Source organism: Haemaphysalis longicornis, unplaced genomic scaffold (assembly GCF_048455015.1).
Source record: "Haemaphysalis longicornis isolate Haplotype H1 unplaced genomic scaffold, Haemaphysalis longicornis Haplotype H1 scaffold_10, whole genome shotgun sequence".
Taxonomy (NCBI): Eukaryota; Metazoa; Arthropoda; class Arachnida; order Ixodida; family Ixodidae; genus Haemaphysalis; species Haemaphysalis longicornis.
Window position 1 is genome coordinate 113,063,881 of NW_027526204.1, and position 19,494 is coordinate 113,083,374.

A 19,494-nucleotide genomic window follows, 5' to 3' on the forward strand; every position below is an offset into this window, starting at 1 on the left:
GTGCTAGCTTTCCTCGTTCGATAGAGTTTGTGACGGTATAAATTTGTTTCCTCGAGCCTCAACTTCAGTCCCGTCATCCTTTGGAGAAGCGAAGGAGGACGCAGGGGCAAGTAGAAAACATTCAACCAGACCGACTAGGCGACTGACGGCAACGATTGGTGTGGCGTATAGTTAGTAGCGATTACGCGGGTAGCGCCGTTGGCTACGACACCGGTTCCCCAACTGGGCGGCTCTTGGTTTCAGTGTGAGACAGCCTCCCTTTTTCGCCTTTTAAAGGCTTAAAGATTTTTTAGCGTGTATTCCGCCCAAAAAGCTTGACGTATTATGTTTACCGGGAAAATTCATAATTGGTCAAGTCAACATACATAATCGTTATAATAGTGCACCTCCGTGCCTTCGAAATTTGTTAACAGATGTTTTCGTTATAATTGTGTAAATATATATGATTGGCACCGTCAGATTGTATATGGAAGGATTTGTAAATCAAGAACAAGGACAACACGCGATGCGCTAATAATGCATTTTGGGTATAGTGGTGAAGATGGCCTTTGGTATTTAGAGCAGAGTGTGTTAAAAGGATATATGGAGCCTTGGTACGTCGATATTTCTCGCATTTCCCCTGGTAGAATGTCGTCTCAACAACTAATATGCGTACTGCAGTGAGGCCGTCTTTTAGGGGGCTCAGTGTATAGGAAAGGGGCGTTGAAGAATGTTTACGTATAAGTAGACAATTGAGATTTCTGTACCATGTTTTGAGGAGGAGAGGACGTGGGTTATGTTAGTGGCGTCGCGTGCGCATTTATCCGCTTATCCGACCAGAGGCATTCTCGTCGAAAAATAGCTTACGCCGCTCTATTCTACAGCGAGCCCCTTCAAGTTGCGTTCACTACTGTACACAAATGTATTGCTGGGGAAAATATTTTTTCTATTGGCAACATGCAGTCCGACATCAATGCAGGAAACCTCAAGGGTCCTTTAATGAATAGCGTTATAAGACTTCATGCATCCCTACACAAAACGATACAAAAAAAAACCTTTTTAAAGTCGGCTTCACCATTAAACAAAAAATCATTGTTCAACACACATTTTTTCATTGAGAATATCAACACTCTGATATCAAAGTATGACGGTGATAGAAACCTTCTATAAATGCCGCCTTAACTTCTCATGTATCCCTACAAAAGTTCTATACGCACAACCTTTTACAGTTGTATGGGCTGCTACTAACGAATTAATTACACAGAAGAAAATTTTCTAGGTCGATATGAGCAGGACGTTTTGTTAAATACTTTTATAAGACCTTGTGTACCGTTATAAAGTGCCATGCACGGAGCCCCTTCTTGCAGGCTTGCCTGGTATGTACAAATGCATTGCCGAGAAGACACTTTTAGGGGCCATATAGGTGGTCTTATATGAAAGTATGAGGGCCCCGGGACCATTTATTAGGGGAACGGCAAAAGTGTGGCGCTTCAAGCGTTACAAGCGGACTGACTACTTCATCGCTGAGACCACATAAAATGCTTGCGCATTCAAGGAATGTCAAGGCGAGCCTAACCCTAGTGGGCCATTATTCGACAATCAGGCAGGCTGTCCCATAACACATCCTAAAGTTCTAGGTGGTCATGGCTATCTTCCATCCCGCTATAACCACTTCTAGGGAGACAGGTCGTCGGAGCGAAGTGGCTCCGTCCTGGCGGCAGTCCTGCTGCCATACACGAGCAGCATAAGCAATTTATTAAAGCGAAGCTTGCTGTGCCTAAATGGTACCGCCCATCGTTACGCCAAAATGCACTGCAAGAAAGACAGCTTACACAATGAACTGCTTAAGAAAAAAAATTGGCCGCGTATCTGCTCCTTTCGTTGAAAATGTCCACAAAAGACGATAGTCGTTGTCGACATTTGCCACATAAATGCCTCCCTTCACTTTCCCGCTCACCTCTCATGCTGTTCCTCTTCCGTCACGCTCCTCCCAACGAAAACACACTAAAAGTTTGCTCGAGTCAATTTCAATTTACCGTGTTCCACTGCTACTGGACGGGTTCCTCGATGCCAGCGCTGCAGTACGGCGGAGACGCGCTTGTATCGAGGCGCCCGACTTCAACGTTTATTGAACCACGTTGCCCTACTCCACGTGCGTTTGAAGCAGAAAATGGAACCTATCTAGTGGAACCTTTCGTTGCTGCTACCGTGGGATTTCTCAAATGCTGCAAGGAGCGCAGCAACAGCAGACGACGGTATTCTGCAGTAGATGTAGTATATCATTTCTTATCGCAAAAACCAAGTATCCATGAATTTTTTAATAAAGGAACACTGCAAATATCACTTATGCATTGATGTTCTGCCTTATGTTTGCGTAAAGTCTTGTCCTTGTTCAACAATGTCGATAAGTATGAACATTGACACCGGACTTAGTCGTCTAGATTTGGCTGGGAGTATACAAGACTATTGCGCAGATTCTGTTTCACTTCGGCCGGGTGGCTGAATCGCGTCACAGTCAGTCAGACAGACAGACTAAAATTTCTGCGTTTAAGCGGCCCAAGAAAGACTATCGTCTTTAAAAATCGACGATTCCCGTAACGTCGGAATCAAACGTGGTATCTTCGCGTTATGAAGCCGACGTCTATCTTCTTCCAACAGTTTGAAACCGACGAAGCCGTGTGAATTTTGGACAATAGATTTGGCTGAGCTTGTATGGCAGGAAGCTTCGCGTTTTCTTTTTTACAATCTTTCTTACAAGAAAGTGGCTTTGATTTTTCGGTTTGTGGTTGGCGTTTCTCTACACTCAAGGCCCTGTTCACTTCTGCCTCGTCCTTCCTGCATCGAGCCACACGGGGTCTTGTGCACTTCGGCAGCGTGACAATCGCCCTGCCGGACACGTGGCCACCGAGGCCGAACGCGACGGCCACGACGACCAGCCTGTTCCCGGGAGCAGACGTGCGCGTTGCTGCAGAGAACCCACAGTACGGGGACACGCCGTACACGCTTCAACCACGCGGTTGCGGCGAGCGTGGCGAGTACATCCACCTGACGCCACGGTTCCTGGCAGAGTTGGGCGGATCCACGGCTGATACCTACGGCAGTCCAGGTAAAGGCAGCTACGCCTGTTGCTTGTACCCTGATGGCTTGCGACGAGCATCAGTTGGCATTGCCCGAAATGCGATAAAAAGCGCGATGACGCTGTTATTATTATACGTGTGGTCGGAAAATTTCACTGCAGCCCTACGTCTCCATTCGTACGTTCGCACATTTCAGAGTGTCACAGCTTAAAGGGACCATGAAACGAAATACAAGTTCGGCTCATTCGAAAGATTGCCGCGTTTTAATATGACGTCACGTTTAATGCAGACGTCACTCAGATAAGCTATGTAATAAGGAAAATTTAGAATAGGCAGGCGACTAACCAGCTACTCATCCGGACTGAACTTATGACGTATTACGAGCAGGTCGTTGCGATTGGCTTACGCTGGCAAAATCCCATGCAAATTAAACAGGCAATATGAGCTTGCAGAACGAGCTATTTGCGCTTAAATTTAGTGCATATTCTTTTTATTGTAGTGAGAGTGGTGGGGGAAATAACGAAAGTTACAACCGAACAGGTGCACTGCGCAGCACCCTTTTTTATAACACTGAGTTCAACTTCAACTCATTACCTCTCAATACTGGGGGCTCAAACTTTTCACAAAAAACGTTGAGGTCGAAATATATGGTTAAGACTTCAGAATGACACAATAGTTTTCTTCAAATGTTTTTCGGCCGAGGCAAGATAAGGCTATAAGTACGAAACCTGTGTTAGAGACAAGTGTGTTGCCTTCTGTGCACATAGATGCAGTTAGTGCGGCACCTTGCAGGCTGACATTGCCTAACACAGCCGTCGGGCGAGTTGGGCTTGTCTGACACGATACGGGCCCACTGACATAAGCGGAACGGCCACTTACGTCACTACGTTTGTCGAGTCACACCTGATGTTTCATGAAACAATTATTATCAACCGTAACAAAATATGGCCGATATATAAGTCCTCTCAGAAGTAGAGTGGGAACAGCCTCCTTGAGCAGTTCGCTGCGTCATATAGGAAGGCGGACGATAATCAAGGTAACAAAATTGGCACTTGTCACATAACGGCAGCCTCGGCAAACATACTACCTTTCGTTTTAAGTACGTGTCCTGCATTGGTGACGCGATGAAACAGACGGTACAGCAATACAATCACCTGAATTGCTTAATCTCTTAGTGCTTAAGACAGCATTGCTTGGTGTGGGAGAAGCGATGAGGATACTATAAAAACACTAAATCTTTTAAATAAAACAAACTTTTATTTTGTCTCCATGACCGCCTTAAGGCACAGCTTGCACGCGCATACGAGTGTCAAGTTCACAAAGTGTTAAGTTCATGAAGGGAAGTGGTCCAAAACTCAACCTTTAACCCATTTAGCCACCTTGGACACATTAGCCACTTCAGAGATACCAATTTAGACACATTAAGCGCTGAGGCTTGATTAAATAACACGATGAAATAAACAGGAATCAAATAATTTTCCTTCGGTGGGCTGAATATGTGGGCTACTGAAGAAAACATGACAGTTTCGTTTATATGCAGTGAAGAACTGCCTTCATGGAAGATCGAAAAAAAAATACAAACAAAATATCATTGACGACACAAGCTTCCTCTCTGCGAAAATTCAGTGCGCTTCCACTGTATGAAAAAGGATGTCCAACGAAGCTGTGGTGCGTGAAGTTATGGTCGTCTTAGCGGCTAATCGTTACACAGTTTATTTTGGGGCTGTTCCTGCAAAACAACAGTTGCAACCGTTTTCTGTAGCCATACTTCCTCCGTAGATAATGTATTGACAGCAGACGGTAATTCCCTAACGCTTACAACAAGTAATTACGACAATAAAACTCAGCGTAATGGTAGAGCAGTCTTAGCTACTAATTGTTATATACTTTGTTTCAGGATAGTTTCTGTAACACGGGAGCCGTTTTGTATAATCCTACTCCTTCGGTACATGGCCGTGCTCTACGGTGCAACACACAGTGTCTAAAAACCAGCTTACAAAGACCAAACTTGCGCAGGTCTTTGTAAAGTTGGCTTCACTTCTAAACACAAGTTCATTGCTCGGAAGACATTTTTCAGGTCAATATAAGCCATCTTATGACAAAATACTAAGACCCTAAGATCCATTTGATGATTTTTTTTTCCATGCGTTGAAGGTGTGGCGCCGCAAGGCGGCGCTACGCTCGCGTGCGATTCTTTTCTGCATTCCTCGGTTTCAGGAGATAATCTGATGGGTCCGAGCCATAGACAGCTCCGCTCTAAAAAGAAAGAAAGTTTAGCTGTTTTAATTAGATTAGTTCTTAGAACATTTTGTCGGTCTCTTTCTGCATTCGGTCGTGAGCGCTGTGTAAATGCATAATCATTTCTATATGAACTCAAGGAGAGAGACCCTTTGTGTGTGTCTGTAATGCTTGCTTTGCTACACTTTTGCTTCAATCAGCAAACGCAAAATTGTAGCTGCCTACGTGTTCTCACTTACTGCCCCTGCGAAAAAGCTTTTCTCGCAATGCACTTTTTTTTAGCAGGGAAGACGACTTTAAGGAGGCTGGGCACTTAATAAAAAGTGCTAGGGCCTTCATATTCTCATCAAAACTGACTTTAGTGCCCCGGACCAGATGTCTTCCCAGCAGCGTATGTGTGTATATCAAGGAAGCTGGCATTATGGGAGATTAATGTATTGCGCTCCTTGGGAATACAATGGGACCCGCTGCGGTGGCTCAGTGGCTAAGGCGTTGCGCTGCTGAGCACGAGGTCGCGGGCTCGATTCCCGGACGCGGCGACCGCTTTTCTGATGGAGGCGAAAAGCAAAAACGCCCGTGTGTACCAGATTTCGGCGCACGTTAAAGATCCCCGGGTGGTCAAAATTAATCCGGAGCCCTCCACTACGGCGTGCCTCATCGCCTGCGTTGCGGCGGCGCGTTATACCTACAATCAATCAATCAATCAATCAATCAATCAATCAATCAATCAATCAATCAATCAATCAATCAATCAATCAATCAATCAATCAATCAATCAATCAATCAATCAATCAATCAATCAATCAATCAATCAATCAATCAATCAATCAATATAATGGGCCCTGCGTATTTATTGCAACGCATGGATTCTTTAAGCTTCGATATCACACTGCTTATTTTGCACTGGAAAATGTCTTTACAGAAATGAATCTCTTTGCAGTAGCGAGAACTTTTAGCTTTGTCGAAGGGTCTATGTGGGTATCAGAGGGATATATGCTTACCGATTATCCGTCAATTCTTACTTGAGCGTTTCTACAGATATATTACTGGCATATAGGGAATCACAAAGCGAAGATTTTCAATAAGATTGGCCACGACTCGTGTTTGCAGCCTATCAACTGGTACACGAGTGGGCCCACTTCCGGTATGGCGTGTTCGACGAGTACGGAGACCCGGAGAGCTCCCGCTACCCGACATGGTACTGTGAACGCGGCATGGTAAGACACGGCTGCCCAAATAAACGCTGACATTGCTGTTTGGTGCACGAACATTAAACTGTGGGATCGAAACTGGTGCTTTCCTAGGTTTTAAATGCAGTAATCGCCTTTAGGCGGGTGTTGTAATACCTACAGTCAGCGCTTGGCTGGAGGAATTAGCGAGGGAAAAAACGATAAGATATTGCTATGATATTGCACGCCTGATAATATACGTGAGAGTTTAGATACAGAAAGAAAGGCAGGTGCAATGCACAAGTGATTTTGGGTTCCCAAGTAAGAAGCTGTGAATACGTTTCATAGACTTCGTATCGGTTCCCTTTCTAGTTGATTGAATGATCGTCGTGTCCTCTTTTGTGCTTAGCAATACTTCTGAGCTTCGTAGTTATTTTACGAAGACAAATGGATCCCTGCATTGCAAACATAATAAACTCGGGAACCATGCTCCGCCATCGGTGTTTTTAACTTATTTTCCTGCGTCTCTGCACGCACACATTAATAACTTTAAAGGGTTAGGCTTCAGTACCTCACCCAGCTCCATTCCGGTCACGAAAGACGTTTTTTAACTGATAAAAACGCAAGAAATACTTAACTTTCAAATTTCGCGCCACAGTGACGTGTTATAGGCGCGAGTGACGTCATATGGGCCGGCACTAAACACATAATTTTCAGTGGGTTAGGTGCACGTTAGCATTCAAGTGATTCGATCAAATGGAACTAGCGGCCCCACTACAATCGTCCAGTCATGTGTCCTTGCGATTGATTAGGAGTTCGTGCGAGCGGCAGACCTGACCGGACGACTCTGACGGCCGCCCCACTCCCTTTCCCTTCTCCCCTCTTCCCCAACTAGGCTACCAAGCCCCCCATATCGTTAATAAAGTTTCATTCATTCATTTCAGTTCGGCCGCCGTCAATCGCCCAAACAAGATTCTGTGACGTCATAGAAAAGTTGTTGGAAACTGGCTAGCCAGTCCCACAGCTCCACACGTTTTCTTTAATATCTCCGTTATATTTTCGAAATTTCCAATGAAATTGGTATCATTTTTATCAAAACAAAGCAACCTTTCTAATGAACCAAACTTGCATTTTGTCTTCATGGCCCCTTTAAGTGCAGAGCACTTTAGGGGGCCTGGTCTGTCGTCGTAGCTCGTCCAGTGTCACAGCTTCTAGCCACCGCCGTCACGCGGCGTGATGCACCCGAACAGAGGCTTCGAAAATATCGCCGCTCCCCCTTGCGGGGATCGAACCCGGGACCTTCGCGTTGCGGCGCCAGTGTCAATCCCATTGCGCTGCACAGGCTCACGTTACTCATATGCAAGGTGTTGGGAACATGGGGGTGACATTTGCGCTGCGCCGTTCGCATGGTGGCTGCCGTCCCTAGGCCACAAATAAACACAGAATAAGATCAGAGCAGAAAATAATCATGACTTAACACATTAATTACCCCGAATCAATGAAAACTCAATCCAGTGTCTCTTTATAGCCGTAGAACTAGTAGTAGCAGAACTTTTATTGTGTGAAGAAGGGAGAAGGGAACATGGGTGAAAAGTTGAGAGGGAGTTATTGGGTGGCACCCGACGTCCAGGGCTCCAGACGCAACGGCTCTCATCTTGGCTCTCTGGAACAGACGTAGCTGATTTTCGAGAGATGAGCTGGTATGGGCTGCCTCCCATGTCTCGGTAGGATTAATCTGTATACTATTGTTTTCCTGGGGCCAGATGCGCGGGCACGCCCAAGTTGCTTATAGCCGTTTTCAGGGGATGCAGCGCCCTCTGTATCAGCGCCTGGTATCAACGCCAGGCTGGTAATAAAACTAGTCAGGAGAGGGCGCCACGGCCCCTCTGGCGAATCACTTCTCCGCACTTATCAGCTTTCACTTCGAGTGGAACTGCTTTAATTTTTTTCATATCACAGTTCTTTTTTAGTGGTTCTGGTGCTCGTGTTGACAGGATGATGTACGGGTACAGTGTAAGCACTATCCGTTTCGTTAACTCGACGATTTTTCTCCTTAATTTAGGCTGGAATGTCCCCCACAAGAACTTCTTCTCTAAGCGGGACTGCAGCTTCTTTGACCCCCAAATGTGATATAATTATAGTGCATGTGCGTTTAGGCTTAAAGGGACACTGAAGTGAATTTGTCAAGCTCCCGTTTTTGCTTGCACTGCGTAGACTGGCTCAAATTAGCACACTTTTCATCGTTTATCCGGTTGACAAATCGGTAATTATTTTACAAAGCGCGAAAGAAGAAAAACTACCATGCGCGGTTTGCGGCGGCCGCACCAACTAAGGCTGTGACGTTGAGAGGAGGGGCGCCGTGATTGGACGATGCCCAAGGTTAGCAATCACACAAGTTTCGGTTTCGGTTTCGGTTCTGTAAAACATAACCAATGGCTTTGTTGGATGGGCATTCTCAATATCTCAGTAATCATCGTACCGCGCTTCTGCCATGTTGTCGGCTGTAAAATGCACAAGATAAGCCTCCCAGGACGGCTTGTAGTCGTAGCATTCACTAGCCGAGACCTACGCAGTGCATGAACGCCCTCCGCGTACCCGCAGACGCCCAAATGTCATGCGCTTTTCCCCCATATTTGGAGCTTGCCTCCCTCATGCCTGTATCGTAAAAAGCGTGTTCGCACCAGGCCAAGGGTCTGTTCATTCTGGCCTGTGCCCACTGCCTGCAAGCAGTCGGTGCTTATGGCAACAGCACGCCAACGAGAACTCGCTAGCGCGCCAGTGCCAGCCTGCGCGCGTTTTGTGAACTAGTTCGTGTAGCCATGAACGTTGCGGCCCCAAAAAAGGCGAACTCAATATAGAAAACATCGGCGGAAAACAAAAAAAGTTAACTTACAAAAAAAAAAAAAAGCACGTACCCGCGCGGATTCGAACTCGTGACTCGCAAAACAGTTGCAAAGAATTCCTAGCGCCTCAGACTGCTAGGCTACGAAGCGGGACGCGAAGGCATTGCTAATATAGGGTATGTATTGTACAACCGGTTTACACTTTTATTTAGTTTTGGCATTTCAAGCCGCTTAGGTGACTATTTGTTGTACTGCGATCGTGCAGTAAGTGTCGCCCGAGTTTCCACAGTAGCTCACGTCTAGCAATTGCATTTCGTAGACGGAAAAGCGTTCGCAGATGCGTAGTCGTGCTGCTGACCGCTGTGCTTGTTCGCCCAGCGCAAAAAAGTGCTTCCCGCGCCCTAGTTTTACGCTGTACGGTAAAAATATCAGTTGATTTTATTTGCTTAGTACCTATATTGACTTCGCTGACTCTTCTCCCGCCTTCAAGAGGCCTTATATTTTCCTACTGGCGTACCAGTCAGCGAAGCGTCGCATGTGCAGCGCTTGTGTGAAGCGACCTTGACTTGGAGCTAGATACAGTGTACAAACAAACCAAGTAAAGAAAGGCACATTCTTCCATTCACAAACGTGTCCTGGCTTCGTTTCAACTAAGCGAACGAATTGCGACCAAGCAATTTTTTTTTAACCTCCTTGATTGCGACGACCCGCCGGTGGCCGGCGGACGAAACGCTGGGCCGACTGACTCTGTCGGCCGGGGAGCCGTGCAGTAGCGCAGCCGTGGCGCAGCCAATTGCCAGCTCATCCCCTCCTGACGTCACACGAAAACGCCACAGAAAATGGGCGAGCGTAAAGAGAGGAGGACAGCGTTTTCGAATTAGTTTTTCTACTAAATAAAATCGCGTAAACGCGCCTAGAGTGGTCGAAACATGGCCTGGGTACTCCGGACTACAATTTGCGCTAGTAATCCCGCAATGTTTACATATCACTTCAGTGTCCCTTTAAGTGTTTTGTCAACACACCAAGTGAGACGCCAAAACTCATCAGAGTGAATACTGGGAGTATAGGCTGATTGCAGGTTTTTTTATGTGAATGATGTAAACTCTTGTCCGTTGTTTGGTAGTACTTGCAACTTGTCTTCATAGAATAAAAGTTCATGGAGAGAGAGAGAGAGAGAGAGAGAGAGAGAGAGAGAGAGAGAGAGAGAGAGAGAGAGAGAGAGAGAGAGAGAGAGAGAGAAAACTTTATTCTCTAAACATCCCTAGTCCGGGCCGTCGTGCCACAGTCTCTTCATTAGGAGACGACTGGTCCGTAGAACTCACAAAGGTCCTCACTATACACGTATGCAGTGGGCCGCGAGCAGTTCTTGCGTCGAGTTGACATCCCCGAACTGAACCTCCTGGATTTGCAGTACTGTTTCTGGCAATGCAGTATTGCGGCTAAAGGACTGATCCTGCTTATGCGCTTGAAATTTCTGTGAATTTCTCTCTAGCCACCCAAATGTACCACTGAAATGTGTGGAAGTGCGCCGTAAAATTTATAACTTTGCCCATGTCGTCTGCAAATCTCAGCTTTCCAAATATTCGTGGTTTACTTCTACCCCCTAACCACTCTAAAGGCAATTTAACCACTCTAAACGCAATTTTGTCCTTAGAATGAGTTGTAATTCAGCTGAAGGTTGGCTGCTCCAAGAAATTCTTTGAAAAGTCAGAAGGGGGGAAACCGCAGGGAAGTCATCAATGACAACTAAGCCTAGATGAATGACTGACTGTAAGAGCATGCTGCTTTAAGTTGTTCTAGACATTGCGATTTAAAACGAACTAGAGAAGAAAGAGAGGAGCCGTTATTGTCGGGGATTTAAAGAGGATATGACGACACAATACAACTTTCTTCGGCTTGAAAGAATAAGCCTTTGGTAACTAACTCAGATCCATGCGCAGCTCGAAATACGTTTGCTATAACACGAAAGAACGCAAGAAATATAGGAAGCACTGAGAAGACGCCCTGACTTCATTGCGAAATCGCCAAAAAGTGGCTGAGGGGTCACCACCACTTCATACGTCTTATTTAATATCTGGATTTCCTGTTTGAAGTTTGCGATAAGATTGGCATATTTCTAATGAAGCAAACTTGTTTTTTTTGTCGACATGGGCTCTTTAAGCTGCCAGGTGGGCAATCAATGCACTAAACTATACGTAACTACTGCTGTACTAATTTAAAAAAGTCTTAGTTAACCCTTTCAGCCCTGATTTTGTAGCGTGAGCTACACTGGCCGAGGTTGAGTAGTTTTGCGTGGCTCCTGGAGAGCGGTGCAGCGCAAGCGCGCACGTGGCGGCCAGATCCACTTAATGACCATGCGAGGGGTGGCCGGGTGTGGAACCGTGCTTCGCAGCTACACGGGCGTGCCCCTGTGGAACCAGCTTAGTTCTGGGGCGATTGTTGACGCTGCGCCGGAGCCGCTTGATGTGTAACATAATGCGTATACCATGTGTGTGTCATTGAAGCAGCAGTAAGCATGATAATCAAGCTAATCCTAGACAACCAGGAAAGCTAAGAATAACCAACCGAACCTTAACTCCCGCTACGTATATCTTGGCGTAGCCGAGCTAAGCCACTGCTTATTTTTTTGAAGCACTTTTATGTTTTTTCTCTGTTCTGTTCAATTTGACGGCTTCCATAACCCCACAACAAAGAATAGAGCTGGTGGTGCAAGCAATTATTGATGTACTAACGAGTCAAATAATTACGACATCTGGCCATTAAAAACGGTGTGTTCAGCATAAAAAATGTTTGGCATGTTTTCCTACATTTATGACCACATGAGCCTACAAACAAAAATGAGCTTCGTAGAGCAGATATTTAAATTTACAAGCTTCGGAATAAAACTGGGACCACTGTTTTTTTTTTCAGCCTCAGCGTCGAAATTTTGTATTCACTCGAGCTTCTTCGTTGTAGCGTCCAGCTCCGCTAAAACGCAACAATGGCGATGTATATCGCAACAGTTGTCCATGAAGAACGATTCTCGAAAAAAATAGCAGTTTTGGTTTCGTTCTCTATGCGCTAGAGGGACTTTTATGTGGTGCCATGACGTGAACTGACACGAGCAGGGCCGAAAGGGTTCACTATTTATTGATGGTGTTGAGGAGCATGCTTACATTTGAAAATGCATGCCAGCTAAGAAATAACAACTAGCGCGCTTTACAGAAATCTTTAATCTCGCTTATGGCAGAAGATAAGCACCCTCAAGGGTCGCCTTCAGATGCATGCCCGTCCTTGATCGTATATAAACCTGCAGTTTTGTTGTGCACCACAGGTACGAGCCAGCACGTGTTCGGCCCAGGTAAAATTCACGGCACACATGGACTCGGGCAAGCCCTGCCTCATGTACAAGGGCTGCCGCATCTCGGCGCACTGCAAGGCTCGTTTCTCGCTAAGGACGGGCAACGCCACGACGTCGTCCATCATGTTCATGCCGTACCTGAAAGGGGTAAGTCACTCTGGCTGCGAGGGTGATCGAGAGATCGCAGTGCTGGGAAAACCTTCTTTTACTGGAAAGCAGTATATGTCTAACCCGCAGTTTTCATTCCGGTGAAGCTTGTTTACTCGGCGCCGCTCCGGCGTTCCTTTTCGCCACCGCAGACCCCTCTTTCACAACTTGTTTGCTGGTGTCTTTCACGTTTAGGCTCGCGCACATAAGCGGTTGCCGGGGTTTTTTCGTGCACGTGCGTGGAGTGGAGGGAGGAAGGGGGAGTGCACACGAAGCTATAGGTCTCATGCCCTCACTGAGAACATGTCCGTTGTTCTGGCGGGAGGCTTACACAGACAGTAAGATGCCTACAACGCGGATGGAAACAGACAGCCCATGTTTGTCTGCTAAAATAAAGATGAAGTCTTCCCAAGTTTCATTCAGCCAAATTGCTAGGAAGTATGTTCAATTGCAAATTACAAACAAAAGGGCTTTGTTTCGTGCACTCCGTCAACAGCTTCGAGCCTCGCAGGTCATCCGTATTCACAGAAGGAAAGGGCACGTTTTTTGTCAATGTTCGACCATATATAGGTGGTGCGCCAACACAGTAACAATAAATGTCCTTTTCTTCTACATCTCCTGAACAAAAATGCTACCTAATATTGAAACATATACATTTAAATATATGTACGGCTCCCTATCATGGACAGTTACATATTGTTTTGTGTAGCGATATTTGAAATTTATGTATCATGGTGTATATTGCAATCTGTATTCTGATATATAGTGGGATGTTTTACTCTGGCTTGCTCCCTTTTCTTTGTATTTGCTTTCTCTCTTTTTCGCTCTTTCATCTCACTGTATTCACCCCCATCTGGGGTAGCAAGCGTTACCGTTAGTGGGGATGACCTCTTCAGCTTTCATTAAATGTTTCTCTCTCTCTCTCTCTCTCTCTCTCTCTCTCTCTCTCTCTCTCTCTCTCTCTCTCTCTCTCTCTCTCTCTCTCTCTCTCTCTCCCTCCCTCCCTCCCTCTCTCCCTTCCTGTCTTTTGAACAGGAAGGGAGCGAACATATTCACCCCTGTTGTACGGGGTGAATATGCTCGCCATCCTCTAAATCCCTAACCCCCCCCCTCCCTCCCGAGTACATACTCCATTGTCATCATATCCGGCGCCAGTAAATCGGTGGGGAGGATAGTTGGGAGGCAGAACGCAGACGTGAACGAACTTTTCGGGCCTAGTGAAATACATGGCCTATAAATTTATACTATCTGACAGGGAAATTTGACAACCCTTGTAATTAAAGACCGGAACTTTAGGCAAGAAAAATCAATGTTTTAGGCGCCTATAACAGACACCGAATTGTGCCATTTGCATTTATAGGCACCAAATACGGTCGTTTAGGCGCATATAAGCTCAATTCGCATTGGTTTCAGCAGCATATTTTGCAACAAATTTTTGACTTGCAGTAAGAACCGCGGACAAGCCTTGTGCTGTGGGAAAGTAATGCTATTTTCTTCGTTAAAATTGACCCCACAAGGGTTGCTATTTGAACATATTTATGTAAAATGCGATGTGATTCTACAACAAAATAAAAGCTTGAAAGCCATGACAAGTCATATCAATCTCAATGATTTGCGGCTTAAAGTTGTACCTCATTTCAGTCGATAAGTGTGTGAAAAAACAACTCTCAACGTTTACTGAAGTTGGCGGAGGGTGCTTGTACTTCGGGACGCTCCATCACCTGATTCAATCTGGAATATCAGAATGTTTGTTGCTCACACCGTCCACAAATGAAGCAGCAGCAACATTGCGAGTACGTCTTTAGCATAGCTGAAAGAACGTCCGACATTAAGGTACCAGCAACGTTATCCCAACATCCAAAAATTTTCACAAAAATATTGCACGTTGTACGGATGTCTAATAGAGATACTGCTGGGACATAGACGTTCAGATCTTTTTGGGACGTCGCAGAGATGTTAGTGGTTTGCTGGGGAACCTTCAGCAGTTCTTTTAGCACAGGGAATCCGGGAATTTTGTGTCGCACAATGGTAAAATGACTATATCAGACAGTACGGTTCCAACAGCACCCGCCCCTTTGGGGATGATGGCGGATCTGTCTTGCACCTTCGAAATGAGCTCAGCCTCGAGGGACGCCCAAGCTGTCAGCTGCGGAAATGCTTCCTACTAAGAGTGTGAGCGAAGCGCACGAATATGACAAGCCGCGGTCAAGTTTAACGTGGTGTAAATAATGCCAGCTGCGACGGTTTTGTCGTCTGCAAAGCTGTTAGTACCAGCAGCGGGTGTTTTTATAGTATAATTTTCGCCCTCAGCCGAGTCTTATAAGGAATAACAACGGGCTCTGGTGGGAGAGGCGGAATCGCTAACTGCTGCTTGACGACACAAATGCGGACCGAAGAGAGATTTTAACTGCAGTATTTAATCGCTAACAGAGCAGAGCGAATTCCCCAGCTTTTCTCAGCACCGATGAATCCCATAGGTAGTACAAGGAAGTGCAATAATTCCGTACAATTTAGTGAGCTGTTCTGTTTTGCAGAAGCAGATGACTAGGAAAGGTGCGGGAATAACACCATTGAGGAACTATGCACGATATACCGATTATCAATATTAGACAGTACGCAACATTCTTTGCAACTAATTTTCTTATTGGTAGGTTTCCAAATGCCCTTGAAGGTTACCCAGCACGGCAAATGACGGCTGCCACGACTAGAGTACTTCAAAAGTGTCGAGATGCTCATTCCCTTCAGCCCAGTTTTCGCTCCTTCTTCGTCCTACACGTGTTGCATATTGCCGTGCGGCAGTGCTCTCGTGATCGGCGGATTACTGTGCACTTGTTCGTGGCGTCACCGTAAACTTTGGTATGGCATATTTGCACGGGGTTTCCCACTAGGAGTCGTCTTTGTCCTTGAGTGGCATGTGCGTGGTTGTGTACGTTCATTTTTTTTATTTGCTCGTTTTTTTTCACTGCGTTAGCAATAGATAGGGCACATGGGTAAAAGTTTTCGCCGTGTTCAGCGGACACAGAGCGTCAGGACAGAGAAAAAAAAATCCCCCCACCTCCCCGAAGGGGATCGTGCGGAAATGCGAATGCATTGGGTGCACCGATGAGTACGGTGCGAGTAATTATTATTAATGGCGTACTTAATGAAGAATCGCTATCAAGGCGCCAGGCGCGCGCTCCACTGCATTATATAGATTCCGAGCGCAGCGAGCGGAGAGAGGGTACGTGGAGAGGAGAGAGAGCCCGCCGAGCTCCGCGATGCGAGCGCCCTCACATGCCCTAGCGCGCTCCTCCTCTCCCCTCACTCTCCGCTACTCTGCCCGAGCTCCGCGATGCGAGCGCCCTCACATGCCCGAGCGCGCTCCTCCTCTCCCCTTGCCCTCCGCTACTCCCGCCAGAGCTACCACCTGCTCCGGTTGCTAGGCGCGCCACAGCTGTTGCTAGGGGCGAGGAGGAGCGCGGAGAGATAACACCCGCGGGCGCATGCCGACGGAGCACGACAACCCCCGACTAAGAAATGCATTCGCATTTAAAAGCAGAGGAGGAGAAAGAGGAACTTGCACGCGCTTTGAACGGGGAGGAAGTAGAGAAGAAGAAGAAGAAGAAGGCGAGCTTGCTCGCGGTATCTCGTGTTCTCTCGCGAAAGGTACACCTGCGGGCGCACGCCGACGGAGCACGACAACCCCCGACTAAGAAATGCATTCGCATTTAAAACAGCTCGTGTGAATAGGGGAGGCGCCGGTGAGGCTGGCAGTGGTGCCGCAGCGTACGGGCCTCTGGCGGCTAGGCCGATGTGGTGAGGTCGAGGTGCGGTGGCTCGTGCACGGTTTGCGTTTTTCGGCTTGTTTGGCACGGCTCACGGATTTTTCTTGCGAACTGTGTACGACGAACACCCAGTGGCGGGCTTCTGAAGCGAGAAAAGTCAATTTTAGAGCATCGCCTTGAGAAACCAAAAACGGCATTTATAACACAAAAATGACATATAGGCCCACATAGACAAAATAGGCACTTAATAGGCACAATAAACTATTGCGGAAATAACTCCTCTTTCCTTAGTTCATAGTTATATGTTAAATAGGCTTGATACGAACTCAAGGAAAAAAAATGGCCGCGTATCTGCTGCTTTCGTTGCAAATGTCGACGTAAGACGATAGTCGACTGGTGCCCCTGGCAAGTGAATGCCTCTCCTCTCTTTCCCGCTCACCTCTCATGCTGTTTCTCTCCCGTCTCGTTCCTCCCAAGATGACACGTTAGACGTTTGCTGAAGTCAATTTAAATTTACCACGTTCCACTCCTCCAAGTCAGGTGCCGCGATGTCAGCGCTGCCTAAGGCGGCGACGCGCGTGAATGGAGGCACCGTACTAAAACGTTTATGGAACCCCGTTGCCCTACTCCACGAGCGTTCCAAGTGGAACGGGAAACCTATCTTGTGGAACCTTTCGTTGCTGTTGCCGTTTGATTTTTTAAATGCCGCCAGGTAGCGCGAGCAACCGCAGGTGACGGTTTTCTGCAGTTGATGTAGTATTTCAATTATTATCGCAAAAACCAAGTATCCGTGAAAATTTAAATAAAGAAACACTGCAAATATCCCCCATGTATTGATTTTCTGCCTTATATTTGCGTAATGTCTTGTTCTTGTTCAACAGTGTTGACAAGTATGAACATTAACACCGGAATTAGACGTTTAGCTTTGGCTGTGGGCATATAAAACTATTGCACAGTTTTTGTTTCACTTTGGCCGGGTGGCTGAATCAAGTGACATACAAACAGACCAAATTTTTTTCGTTGAAGATAGCCCAAGGAAGACTCTCGTCTTTAAAATACGCATTTTGCCTGAAGTTACGGTCTCTACTTATGACTCCCTTCAGTGTCCTGTATGGTTGATTGATGGTATAACTGGTGAGGCATAAAAAAGTCCCCCTCTCAAATTTGTGCGGAAATTCCAGTGTCAGGAAAATAGCCCCTGAAGAATTCTTGGTTTTCGTCGACAGGTGTCGGAGTTCTGTGATAATGCTGACAAGAAGCACAACGCATTCGCCCCCAACAAACATAATCACCTCTGCAACCGCAAGTCAACCTGGGAAGTGATCAGGAGCAACGAAGATTTCATCGGGTAAGTCGCGCGGCACGCACACTGTTCCCTAATAGCGGAGGGTCGAACTGTGGTTTTATAGATATCGCAGACTACGGGTGGCAAGTGAAATCCCCGGGCTTCGGGGATCTGCATTAGCGTATTCAGAGAACGCAGGTGTTCCGTATACGGAACGGCACGTCACACGTTCGAAGTCGGACGAAAAATATTTACAATATAGCTAGCTGAATGACACGTTGGCAAACAAGAGGCAACATTTTTAGAGCGCTTACGATAATTAATATTTTTGTAGCGGCAAAGCCGATATTGATTGCAACTACAGTGCCATGGGATGTAGCACCTTAGCACCTTCTAGATTGCTGTGTCACGTGGTGAGATCGTAACACAGACATTTTTTCTGTGCCTTTTGAAACGGCAAGCTGAAAGAAGCAGTATGTGCTCTTTGGTTTGGAAACCTGGTCTTCGGGTAAAAGTATAGAAGGTGTACATTTAATTAACAGGTAACTGCTCATCCTTATTCTGCAGTAATGATTTTTCTTGAATATGCCCAAGGAACTTCTTCACCGACATGGTAGAAGAAATAGGTTGATATGCACTTCTAGTTGAAGGCAATGGTACCGCTGAAGTTTTTTTTGCCACTACACGGGGACGATGATCGGAGACCAGGATTTAAAAAGGCAGGGACTGAAAATAAACTTGTCAGCATTTCAGCAAGAAATGCCGCACCTATGTAAAAATTCACAACTTTTTGTGTCAATTGTGTGGAAAACGTAAGCAACTAAAATTATATTTGCAAGAACTTTTCCAAACACAAACCCCCTATTGCGTAAGGTACAGTTTCAGTCATGTTCGCCAATGCGGTTCTTCACATCAAGGTAGTATGACGACGCAAAACCTTGCCATTGCTTCTGAAATGCAGTTTTTATGTGATCCAGCACTGGTGATTTTCGCCACTAAACTTTGCTACTCTCGCGCGACCCTTCTGCGCAGCCTTTCAGCTGCTTACCCAAGTGAGAATGTCAGAGTGAACTTTAAGGAGGTCCAGAAACGGAATGGCATTCTCGGCAGAATTATTTTCGTATTGGACGTCTCCGGCAGCATGGATGTAAGTACTCGAAAAACATGCATTGAAGCAGGGCACATGGAGTTGGTACAGATGCAGGTAGCTCCTGTCTGTCTATCTTGATTTTACTGATTGGGCTAGACCTACAAGGTTGATAAAAAGTTCTCACTCATGCAACTTTCCTCCGGATCCGGTTCAATGAAGGAATAAAAAATATTGAAGGCCTGAATAGTAATCGAACTATGACACCTTGTACATCAAAGTGAAAGCTCAATGACGAAGGACCCACTCTGCTGCTGCTGCTTGTGAAGTCAAGTTCATTGACTGTGCCGCAAACCGCGTTTAGAATAACGATAAGCTTCTTTTCAAGGGAAATTGCGATGGGCGTTGTTTACTAAGACAGACACAGAAAAAGACGTGCACTTCGAGGTAAATACGGCGCAATATACATGAATAGCGCCGTATTCACGTCAAAGTGTATGCTTTATCTGCCTCCGTCTTCGTGGGCGACACCGAACGCAATTAACCTTCAAGAGATGTTATGCCA

The 19,494-nt window shown here is 46.2% G+C and overlaps 1 protein-coding gene across 2 annotated transcripts in view; it reads left to right on the plus strand.

Moving 5' to 3' along the window:
• LOC144159141 (calcium-activated chloride channel regulator 1-like) overlaps nucleotides 1-19,494 on the plus strand; it is a 55,382-nt gene that overhangs the window by 11,707 nt on the left and 24,181 nt on the right. For both annotated transcript variants that reach the window (XM_077690444.1, XM_077690445.1), the window contains exons 3-7: nucleotides 2,788-3,085; nucleotides 6,405-6,511; nucleotides 12,620-12,793; nucleotides 17,784-17,905; nucleotides 18,875-18,989. In XM_077690444.1, the coding sequence (XP_077546570.1) occupies nucleotides 2,788-3,085; nucleotides 6,405-6,511; nucleotides 12,620-12,793; nucleotides 17,784-17,905; nucleotides 18,875-18,989 (816 nt within the window). The remainder of the gene's footprint in view (nucleotides 1-2,787; nucleotides 3,086-6,404; nucleotides 6,512-12,619; nucleotides 12,794-17,783; nucleotides 17,906-18,874; nucleotides 18,990-19,494) is intronic.